General features: G+C 38.5%; 1 protein-coding gene and 1 long non-coding RNA gene across 2 annotated transcripts in view; both read right to left on the reverse strand.

Moving 5' to 3' along the window:
* The window catches only part of hsd17b12a (hydroxysteroid (17-beta) dehydrogenase 12a), an 18,377-nt gene extending 16,914 nt beyond the window's left edge, over positions 1–1,463 (reverse strand). Inside the window, exon 1 of the mRNA XM_008311487.3 lies at positions 864–1,463. Coding sequence (XP_008309709.1) covers positions 864–1,041 — 178 coding nt within the window. The 5' untranslated portion in view covers positions 1,042–1,463. The remainder of the gene's footprint in view (positions 1–863) is intronic.
* A 786-nt stretch (positions 1,464–2,249) lies between these two features.
* On the reverse strand, positions 2,250–8,223 carry LOC107988650 (uncharacterized). Its single transcript, XR_003049898.1, has 3 exons — positions 7,845–8,223; positions 4,991–5,061; positions 2,250–2,731 (listed from the first exon to the last, which is right to left on the reverse strand). It is a non-coding gene; the product is annotated as an uncharacterized LOC107988650 (long non-coding RNA).
* Between the last annotated feature and the right edge of the window lie 4,435 nt (positions 8,224–12,658).

Genomic DNA, 12,658 nt, shown 5'->3' on the forward strand with positions numbered 1-12,658 from the left:
GTGAGGTTATCCCTAAGCAAAGGATGGTGGCTCGGCAGAATTATGCAGCAAGAGGCTGAAGACGCAGTGGTCTTCGCCAAAAGGAGACCAAAGAAGTGGGTCACAGATGGAGAGGCGACTCCTCTGAGATTTTGCTCAATGTAAAACAGAAACACACTTCATTAGACCTGAGTTGGTACAGGAGCAGTGTGACAGAGCTAAATTAAAAAAAAAAAAATCTTAAAATATGTGGGGCAGGCAGAATGATGTGATGAGCCACTGATCGACGTCACCAACGAACAGCATGGCACTGTGTTGAGATTTTTTTTTAAATGTTTGAAATGTTGGGCCAAATGGAGGAAGAATCAGAGTGTGGGTCACGTTCATACTTTGGTACGAGGGTCTGCCCTACATCATGCGGATGGATGGACTAATGTGGTTCAGTAGTGCACCGGCTCAGAGCTCACCCACATAAAACAGCTCTGTGAAAAGTGCGCATTGCCTGCGCAATTTGGCTCCTGGTCTCACCAATGTGGGGCATCCCCTCTGCTGCTCCAACTGTGGACCAAAACGCTGATTGGAGCCTCACAGGCAGCAGACAGAGGGGAGGAAAAGAAACAGCCAACTGAGCCTAATAATCTTCATTATCTTATCAGACAGCTGTGCACCTGCGCCTGTTACGCAACACCAGAGCCTAGTTCGAATCAAGCCACAAATCCCAGCAAAAATCAAACTCACACCTTTCAGCCAAACTGAGCTTTTTATTTCAATCAACATAAGCCAAACCTGGGGCTTTTCACGTCGAGCTCACCTGCCTACTTCTGAGTTGCCCCCTTCGTGACCGTGGACGTGGCGTGGACAGTCATGTTGACTCTCTTACTCACCTGCCCATTTGCCCAGCGTCGGAGACAGCAGCTTCCCATTCCCCAAGACCCAGATCCTGAAGCCTGAGAACAGCCTGTAGAGCAGCCACAGCACCAGAGAGGCCACGGCCAAAGCACCGACCCAGAAGAGAGGCGTCTCGGCCCTGCGCAACGTCTCCTCAATTTTCGTCCACTCCATTTCAGCAGCAGCTCCCGTTGACTTCGGTGTGTATGTGTGTGTGTGAACACCCGAATTTTAGGCAATGTGCTCTAATTTCTCTGCCACAACGTGAGATAGAGAGAGAGAGAGAGTCCCTTTATAAGGAAGTTGTATCACACACACTCCCCCAACACTTGTCTAGCCTAATTCACTGCGCACCGCCCACATCTGCTCCCACTGGCTGCGTCCGGGCCGCCGCGCCACGCGCGTTGGTGCATTTGCACGTCAATCAAACCGAGAGCTTCCTCCATTCATTCGAGTTTCTGTATGAAGGGAGACCGCGGTGAGAGCCGATTGGACGAGCATTACAGCAGCTCCCATCCACACTCTGCCATTGGCTCTCTCCAGAACAGGTTTGTCAGTTTCACTCAGGATTATGAAACCCTCCAAACCCACGCTTTCGGGAAAAAAACCTGCCCATACCACTTTATGAATGAAAGGATGCTATCATTGGCCAAACATGTGCGCCTCCTCCCGCCCCTTTGGAGAACGTTTGGCTAAAGCGGTGCCAGTCTGTGAGACCAGTCTCTGCTCCCACCTAGACATGAGTCACTCGTCTATTTTAGGTATTCAAACTGCATCACTCTGACGACGAGCTGCACAGATGTGCAGCCGTGCACCTGCTCTGCGCCACGTGTTTGTTAGTCTTCAGGTTCTGCAGTGTGATCGAGAACAGGTTCACAGCAGCCAGGAGAGAGAAAAGCAAACAACTACAACCCCCAGTATAAACTTGGCTGCCAGAATCTCGCGAGAGTTGCAATGTTTCGTGGCTGTAATTCCTCTCTCCAAAAATATTGAGATGGGGAAAGAGCTGAGTGTTGGAGTGCGTTACATAAACACTGAGTCAGACGTGTGTGACATTCCGGAGCTTTATTTCACTGATTTCTCTGATGAATAAATTCTGTACATACAGATATCAGTAGGTCACAGTAATGGTACAGAAACAGTCAGCTGTGAGTGTGTGTTTCATTCTCAGTTTTGGGAGAGTCCATCACACCAGCTCCTCTGCCGCCATGCCTGCTCTCTCTCTCTCTCTCTCTCTCTCTCTCTCTCACACACACACACACACACACTCACTCACACACACACCTTCAAACTGAACATGAGTTTCTGACCAACAGGGACAGAGAGACACTGGACAGAGGCTGTCATGTACTCAGCAGGAGTCAGAGACTATAAAACACGGTCCACGTGAGGACTTCCTTCATGCAGCTGCTCACATTCTCCGACACAAGAGGAGGAATGGAGGTCTGCGAGACGGCACCGAGGGGAGAGAGGGGAGAGAGGAGAGAGGAGAGGAGAGAGGAGAGAGAGGAGCAGAAACTATACCGAATCACTGTCTAACAAAGTGTCAACTCTAACAGAAATCAGAGAAGCAGACATGCTACAAAGTACAACATCTGCACAGTGTAAAATGCACAAAGAAAATGCTAGAATATTAAAGTAGAAAAAAACGGTACATCCATCTGTATAGTACAATATAATATAAGTCAAACCACAAAATAAAGTATACACAAAAGTACAATGGAAATTATATACAACATATAATTGTTTCAGACTCTGGTTAGGAATATATATCATTTAAAAATTTAAAACCCTAATGTACAATTAAACAGAACACACACACACACACACACTATCGTACATCGTCGAGTTCATCTTCCATCAGCTGAAAACAACATAGATATTGTGGGTTTAGTGCTGTGTTACTTCATGTCTGACCTGCCGGAGTTTTACTAAATAAAAATAGTCTCTTCTTTTCTCTTAAGCCTCTATTAAACGTCCAACAAAACATCACAAAAATATCAACATGTTTTAGATTTGATTTGATTTGTTTAAGATGATTAAAAAAACGAGCAGAAACACAAACAAATCTCTAACTCTGTAAATCTATTTTTGTACAAACACGACCACAGCTCTGCAGCCACAGAGTCCACGTGTCCACAGCGAATCTTCAATATATATAAACCAACAGCAAACCCATTCTACACGAACTATTCTATACACATGACAACTTAAACACAAGCCTCTTCAACCTGAAATGACAACTTAAACACACACTGGCACGAACTTCACTAAAACTTAAACACAAGCCTCTTCAACCTGAACGTTTTATTCCAAAACTGTTGACTTTTTAAACGTACAAAACAGAAAGTGCATCAAACACAATCTCCTCTCAGCCTCATCTCAACAAGAGGTTTTTTTTTTTTTGTGATCTGACAAACTTTGAATTTTCCCGGACAATCGAGCAAAACTCTTCAAATTTCACTAAAGTCTGATTTCATTTGCCTACATTGTTCAACAAACCACTTTTTTCCAGGTGTCAGTTTGACTCGTTTCTGTTTTGTTCACCACTCCCAGTATCGATAGTGCTTAACGACTCGTTTCTGTTTTGTGTGTCGATGAAGTAAATACACCACTCCCAGTATCGATAGTGCTTAAGAACACGAACACACACGAGCGTGCACGAACAAACACACGCACACAAACACACACCGAGTCAGAAAGTAACTTGTTTGTTACGTCATTGTTTTTTTTTCTAGCCATTGAAAACACTGTCAACGATTTTTAAATCAATTAAAATCACGATATAAAGACCGGGTTTTTCGATAACAATACGTCAAAAAATAGGTTTTAAAATGTTATTATTTTCTACCACCTTCAGTTTACAGTTCAGTTTTGACTGTAACCACCAGCACAAACGCACTGATTTCCGAGTGAGTGAAACATTTCTACTGAATCACAAACTTTGTCAGATTTGGAAACTTTTTCGTTAGCCTTCACGCTCTGCCTCTGGAGTGTCGCTGTCCACTCATGCCTTGCTGAAACGCACCGGGAATCGAACAGCGACGCAGACAACCCGCATCCAACACACACTAATACACACACACACACAATGAAAAGCATGAGTGACGGACCTGTGCCCTTCACACAGGTTTTAACAGGTGTCCCAGAGCAGTCGGACATCGAGCTGAGCTGTGGTCTGTGTACACGGCAGACCAACACACCGTGACTGTCCACACAGTAGACCGAACGTCACCTTACACTTCAAACTAGATTCTTCTCTGGTACATGTACAAATCCATACACATTCAAAGTCTCTGGTTCTAATCCCCTCTTCACTGACACGTCCATTTAACTACCGAGAAAATACAACCATTCAAAGGTTGAGACAACAACTAACAACAATCTGAATGGAGGGAGAAACACGAGCAGGACGAGTTCCTTATGACCAGACAAAACGATATAAAGAATATATCAGTACAAACACATTCCATCTGAAAAGTCCCTTCTATAAAAGTCTCAAATCGTCACACGTTTGTAAATTTCACGTGTCAAACACAACCTCCAAATTATAACTGACGTAACAGCTGATGAAGACCAACAGAAACTACTGACAAACTACAGCTGCATCTGAGGAAATACAGGAAAGAAAAGTAGATTTTCATTTTAATAAACTATATATATATATATAATAAAAACAATGTATTATATATACAATACATAAACAATATATGTATATATATTTTTATACATATATACTGTATATATATAGTTTGTCAGTTATGTCAGTTATAATATATATATACATATATATGTACACTTATACAGAGAGACAGCAGTTCATTTTAAAATATAAATTTGACAACAACACACTTCAACATTGAATTTCTTTCATAAATATTGAAGAGAAAACTGAATCAGTGGCTGTTCCAACTTGAGCAGCTCCAGTTAGATTTATTTACAATTTTATTTGTGATAACTGCATTTAGAATGATAATTTTGAATTATTACTATCACATTTTAAATGCAGAAAAAAAATGATGGTAAATTCTAAACGTATTATTCTCTGATTTAGTTAAAAACTAGGTTTGATGTGTGTAGGGTTTTCTGTGTAATATTTGTGTAAACATTCACTCATTGTTACCTGTGTGTGAATCTTTGGCAGTTCGTTACATCTGTGGTCTCTGTCACTTGATTACGTTCATGTAGTTTTTCCTGGAAGATAAAAAAAAATAGACCAAAAAAAGATAATTAAAAGCTTAAAATGTCACAAATGCAACACAGAAAGGCCAGAAACACACACACACACACACACACACACACACACTCCAACTCATCCTGACTCAGCTCACGCTGTCCTCCGTCACTTTGTTCATATCTCCTTTTTCTCTCACACACACACACAGCTATGGAGAAACCCACACACCCACACACACACGTAATTCAAACTAAAATACCCCCCCCCACACACACACACGTAATTCAAACTAAAATAAAACATTTGAACTTAAACCTGTTTGATGATTTGTTTGTCTGATGGAGACGTTCATGTCAACAGTCAAATGTCTGTGAACATCTACAGGACTCTTTGTCTATTTTCATTTTCTGAAACACACACACACACACACACACACAGACATATGACATTGTCAGAAATTGCATTATTTTATTTTCTGTGATTTAAAAAAGTAAAACAGTCAGAACTCATATTATCATAATAATTATGATAATATTATTATCATAATAATAAATATATGATCATCTACAACTGGACGTGAATCATTAAAAAAACAAACAAATTCTCACCTGTTTCATTTGAACTCAAACGGTTAAACGTGAAAATAGGGTTTTTATGGTAAAACTGTGTGTATGATTACATTTCCATAGTAAAAAATATGTATAAACACACACTCACACACACACACTCTCTCTCTCACACACACACACAGATATAGTGCAGAGCTGATAAACTTCCATGTAAATGGACAAAAACTTCTGCTTTTGTCGTTCTAACAAAACGACACATTTTTAATGGCCGTGGCGTGTGTCGACCAGAGGAGTGTGAGGGAGTTCTGGGGGTTTTGGCAGCCGGGGCGTTTAAGGTGGAGACGTTAACGTTGCCCTTCTCCCAGTGACTGTAACGACTGTAACGACTGACACTGAGTGTCAGTGATGTTTACACCACCATCAGTGTTTGATGTTATTTATTGATGCAGTGACTGGATATGACACTGGTGTCTGTGACGTATTTGAATCAAATTTGACCACAGCAGTTAGAAATTCTCTTTAGTTTTGGTAAAAAACAAAACAAAACATGTCATTCAGCTGATCTGAGAACAGCAAATAAATATGAATGCATGTTTGCTTTATAACATTTCATATAGCAAAAATTCTTAAAGGTAAAACTAAATCCATGACATGAACAGGGACCAAGTTATTATGTACGACATTAAACACTTTATATACTTTTCCCTATTTTTATTATTTATTTTATTTTATTTATATTATTTTATTTTTTAGTCTTGTTCAGATGTAACTTCACCTTCAGGTTAAATGAGGATATCTGTGTAATTGTATTGTTTTTTATTATTAGAAACATTTCTCTGTACAAAATCATTCAGTCTTATTGATCAACATTATGATTCCAAACGTTCAGTAAAAGTTCTGTCAAAGATTCTGACATTTCTGTAGCTTCTCTGGACACCGTTTCACAGTCGGCTTCAACCAATCACAGCCCAGCTCTCAGTGACTGTGAGTAACTGTAGCTACTCAACCTACAGGTCTGATCTGTAACCATGTTAGTGACTCTGGGACAGAGAGTCACAGAGAAGCTGACAAACAAGGTCTGTCGATGTTCTTTCACCAAAGTTTACGTTTACTTCACGGAAAAAAAGTGATTTAATTAGTTCAAATTTTCTTCCATCACTTATTTTGCCGCTAAACAGTTTTTCTGACAGAAAAAAAAAACATTTTTTAAACCGGTCTCTAGATCCAACCTCCAGAGTTGGCGACGTGTGGTGTGTCAGGACACGACATCTCCTGCTGTCATGGTTGGAACAGAAACCTGCTGCTCTGATACTTTTTTTTGGGAAGCCACACCTCCAGGAACACAGACCGAGGCCAGACACTCCTGTCCTCAAACACATCTCTCCACTATTTCATTTTTAACTGATTTGGGTTAAAATGGCTTTTTTTTTTACACTTTTTTAATTTTATTACAGTGGTGCCATCGTGTAGCGGTCAGCACGCCTGCCTTACACATCTGCTTTACACAGAGAGTTCTGGGTTTCACCATCCCTAACGGTGCCTCCAGTGGCGGCCTGGGAATCGCAAAGACACACTGTGGATTTTTTTTTTTTTAACACTAGAAAATGTGACGAAAAACAGTTGGACACCTCTGCTGCCTCACTTCAGGTTGCACCAAGCTGGTCTACTCATCACTCCTCTAAGGTTGCTCCCAATCCATGTTGAACCACCGCCTGGTCACGTTGTCCTGCTACTGAATCACTGCCCTATGGCGTTTACAGCATCATTTTGAACGGTGTTTCAGTCTGTTATAATGTTGTTTATCAACAGCTGCTCCAGTGAAGGCACCTCTGGGTCATGTGGTCTGTAGACTGATGACCGACTACAGCACCTTGTTTTAGAAACATCTCACCTGGTTCAAATGTCCATAGAGTGGCTGCAATGAACCATCATACTGTATCACAATCAGAAAATCCTGGACAATGTTCTGTAAACGGTCACATTCTAACACTTTAAATGGGTTTCGTTACCCATGTGCTAACAAAAGTCCCTGTGACCGTCTGTCAAAGTCATCAAACCAGTCCTATTTAGAGGGAAAACACAGCTTTACTGCGTTTCTACTGCCCCTCGACTCTTCACACTCTATTTTAAATTCTTATTAATTTCCTTCTGTGTAAAAATAAACCTGGTTGATGCAACATTAAGGTGAATACAGTGAAGTGTGTTTTTAAAATGTGTACTTTTTCATTTACCTTCACAGACTCTCTCTCTGGACGGACGTTTTTACTGAGTCTCCTCTCACCTTATCACCGTCATCATTTTGGCCCTGTGAAGACAAAGACATCAAAGTTGTAGAAGGAAATACTTCACACACAGAGTCATGGCACATTAGGACAGTAACACAGAGAGGAAACGTCTCCTGTCCTCAAAACTCCAGAGACAAAGGTAAACACCAGGGTCTAAATTTGTTTCTCTTTAAACACCCGGACACTTCGTTTTCTGGGGTTTTTTTTCCTCACATTTGATTCTGTCATTACGCTGCTGTAGACGTCACTGAGATCCAACAGTTTATGTGTGTGTGTGTGTGTGTGTGTGTGTGTTTACATTTTTATCATACGTTTTTGAACTGTATTTTTTTTTTTGCAGAGAGAAATAAGTAATAAACAACGACAGGTATTTTTTTGGGCAGAACAATAACTAAGTTATTAATTTATCCTCCATCATCAATGTTTATTTTATTTTTAACTGTGTGTTTTCATATGTCTGGGTTTACATTTCCTTCTTTTAGTGCATTTATATATATATATATATATATATATATATATATATATACATATAATTTTTTAAGGACATTTTGGGCTTTTTTATATATAAAAAGAATAATTTCGAACCTTCAACCCACAGGAACAGAAGCATATGGACAAATACTTATTTGACAAAAAAACATTCAAATTGTTTACCTAAAGCAGTGTTTCCTAACATACGACCAATATTTAAAATCTTACATGATGAGTAGAGTCAGGGTGCATTTTAATGTCACACATACTGGACCATTCCTGTGATTTATATGAAGACAATGAAGTCATTCCGTGGTTGGAAACAGTGCACATTTATGAACACATTTAGGACAAACGTATATTTGAGTTCAGGTTTTTTATTCTGGAGCAGCAGTTGTCATCTGTGAGTGTGTGTCAGGGTTGTGTTTCTCAGAGCAGCATCTCTGGAGCTCTGAGCCTTCAGCTGTTAGTCAGCCATTTTCTGCTGCTGACAGGAGGAGCTTTTCACTGAGACATCAGAACACAGATTTAAGTAAAAAAAATACAGACACACAAACTGCACAAAGTGAAAAAAATACAGACACACAAACTGCACATGTGGCTGCAGTGAGAAGAAGAAGAAGAGGAAGAAGAAGAGGAAGAAGAAGTCTGAGGACAGGAGCAGAGGTTTCTGTCTGTCAGAGAATCTGGCTGCCATTATACAGTGAGTGGTCAGAACAAAATGGCTGAAGTGCATCTTCATGGAGGAGTGTGTGTTTTCACCAGCCTGTGTTGGAGCTTCCTGAGAGGAAACATCAATGTGGAACTGATGTGATGTTCATGGATTTACAGTTCAGGCCAGAAGACCATGTTGGAGAAGGTGTTTAAATATTTCATGAGACACAGTGTTGGGGTACTTTAGTATAATCATATGTAAATCTATAAACACATCTGTCTCAGGATCCTTGTTATGAGGTGAAATAAAAAAAAATTAAACTAAAAGAAAATAAATAAATGAAGAATTGTTTCCAACACTGAGGCTTTTCCTGTTTTTAATGGCGACAGAGCACGGCTCCTCATGGAAGACTGGAAAAGCTGTGGCTAAAATATCACGTTTGCTTTTATTAATATTTCAAGAAACACAATAAAAGTTAAACACCAGTGTCTGATTTATTTGGCTGGAATCTATTAAGATTTTAGTTTAGGTTCAGTGAGAGAGAAAAGGAAAAGTTTGAAAAATGTCCATTAAAAGTTCAGATTTTTTCTAACGTTTTAATATGAATGATGTAAATATTTTCAATATGTTCTTAAATGACTAAGAACATTTACAAAATATCACACACACACACACACACACACGTATAGTGAAACATAAGTGTGAGGAGGAATCAACAAAAAGACACCTCTGTGTAGAGACTGTATCTTTGTTTAAAGTTCATTTAAATTATTCTTCATCAAAATAACAATGAACAAATTTCCATAGAGAAAAAAAATTCAATGAATGAATAAATAATAAAATAAAACTGAGGGAAACTGTGAAACTAGTGAGAATGACAGTGAAACCTGCTTTTGTTCTGAATTAAATTAAAAAAATATAAATAAAAGTTAAATTAAAACTATTTAAAAGATGCACAGTTAACATTTGAAATAAAATTTCTGGCAAAAAATGTGAAAGTGTTGAATTTGTGTTAGTTGAAAAGTTAAAATACCTCAAATTTAAAGTCAAAACCTTAGGCTTTAAAAAGTGAACCAATACTGTGTAAGGTCCCACTCACAAATCTGTTTAATTTAAGGTCAATCTAATCTGGAGACACACACACATAAAAGATATGAAAAGAAACAGAAAGAGAACAGTGACAGCTCTCCCTTAAATCTGCTCCTCACATCAAACCAAAAAGCCAGAAATATTTAAAAAAGACAGGTGTCGTGAAGGGAAACCCGTCGAGTGTGTGTTTGTGTTTACAACATCCAGGTAAGTGTCAGTAATATTGATATGTAGTAATAACAACAATATAAACAAATAACAAACTGATGCTGTAAAATGTAAAGAAAAAAAAAGGTCAAAAACATCAAGAGGAAAAAAATGTTTTCATAAATATTTAATTTTTCTTTTTACCTTTGCACAAAAACCTGTGGTTGTTTAAAAGAGAAATAAATAACAACGAGGTTTGACCTCAACACAGCAAAAACATGCGTCGACTGTAATGAATCACACACACACACACACACACACACACACTGTCCTGAAGCACTGTTAGGAAGGAGAGCATATGAAGACTAAGTACAACACACTCAAAGTTACAGCAAAAAAAACAAAAACAAATCAAAAATCAAAACTACAAATCTGTACATTTTTAAGGATGTTTTATAAAACATCAACAACCTTAAACAGAAGAAATAAGAAACAAATCAAATACATGAAGTCAATGATTTGTTTTAAATTGTTATTAAAAGTGTTTTGCAATTTTGTTGGTATTTGGTTGAAAAGGTGTTTCTACAGCATCAGGTTTCTGAAGTATTGAAAATACTGACACTGCACATCACTGTACACAACAAAATGTGACGTGTGGATGACAGAAAAACAAACTCACCTGGTGATCAGGACAAATCAAAATAAGAAATAATAAAAATGAAGGGAAATGTTTGGGTCTAAATCTCGAGATCAGAATTCTGATGTTTTTTTAATAACAAATATTAAATATAGTCTAGTGACTGATTCAAAAGTGAGTCCTGAATATCTGACTTGGAGAACATTATAAGAGTCACTCGTCTGTTAATGTGACTCCGACTCTGATGATGCTGATGTTCAACTCTGTTTCAGGGAAATGAACGTTCATCAATGAACATCTTCAGGTTTCTGTGATGCTAAAATGATCTGTGTGTGTTGGTCTTTGGATTTAAGTGACATGACAGAACACACTCCTGAGGTCGAACGACCGCCTGGTTATGGCCCGTCTACGGCACCAAACTTCAGGGAAAGTTTCTTAACAACTCAAAGATCAACAACAAATCTTCAAATCTGTTCTGATCTTTTTCAGCACAGTCACCATCTTCTCCTCCTCCTGCTCCTCCTGCTCCTCCTCTCAGCAGCCACATTCATTAACTAATGTTTCTGTGACTCACAGGAAATCAAATAATACACTTAAAAACCTTTAACACTTATTTACAAATGTTAAGTGTTTTTTCCTTTGTAACGTCTTTTCTTTACAGTGTTTTCTAAACGTTTCCTGTAGTTGATCCTCCAAAGTCAACACATTCTCAGCTGTTACTTCAAAACTGTACTTTACTCTACACATTCTCACTGAACAAAGACAATGAAATGGAAATTCAGGAAATAAGGACATTTAAAAAATTTTAAGGGTTTGAATAATTCAAATTTAAAGGTTGGAAGTTGTCTTTCTCAGACAGGTCTCTCTTCAAAAACCTCAAAAAAATCTCAATGTTTGCTAAAAAAAGAAAAATAGGTCAAAACCATTTTTAAAAACGTCTGCCCAGACGAGGTTATTTTGCATTCATGAAAACACAAAATAAAATGATAAGTGCAACAACAAGTAAAAAAAAAAAAAGGTTATAACTTCCTAAAATTTGAAGGTGAATTTTAAGTATTTGGAATATGATTTAAATGAAGTTTTAAGAATGTGATTTTTATGGTGAAGACATGGGGTCGGGTTAGTGTGATGCACTGAATTGTTTGACATAACATTTATGCACAGATAAAAAAAAAAACCTGCTGAGATACCACACTGATGGAGTCGGGTTTTGGTCAAGAATCTTATGAACAGCTACTGAGGTGATCCAAAAAAAGAACAACAACAACAAAAAAGAGACAATTGTGGAAACAATAACTGCCGTCAGTCCTTCACATCAAGTCAGGACGACAGAAAACAGGGACAGGGTTCAGAAAGAGAGAGAGTGTGTGTGTGTGTGTGTGTGAGTGCCAACTGGTTTGGAAGAAATTTGCTAAATGAAATGTATTGATCAACACCACATGATCACTGTTACTGAGGACGGTATAAAAAACACAACTGCACAACAAACATCAGCTCTGAAAGAGAAAGAGAAAGTTTTGGGTTTTTTTTGCAACAGTGGATTCATGAATCAGTTCCATCCTTTAGTTTAGACCTGAAGCTGAACGCTCTGTTATTGGATGGTTTGGAGTTTTGGTGTCACCACAAACTTTTAAATATCTCTGTTTAAGTTTAACCAAAGTGAGAAATCCAGAGCAGGAGTATAAACGTCCCGACATGTGAATCGTTTGTGTGGAGTGTGAATTCACCTTCCTGTTACAGGAGAGAGAACCAGGAGGTCAA

The sequence above is a fragment of the Cynoglossus semilaevis genome, chromosome 6, assembly GCF_000523025.1.
Source record: "Cynoglossus semilaevis isolate Cse_v1.0 chromosome 6, Cse_v1.0, whole genome shotgun sequence".
Taxonomy (NCBI): Eukaryota; Metazoa; Chordata; class Actinopteri; order Pleuronectiformes; family Cynoglossidae; genus Cynoglossus; species Cynoglossus semilaevis.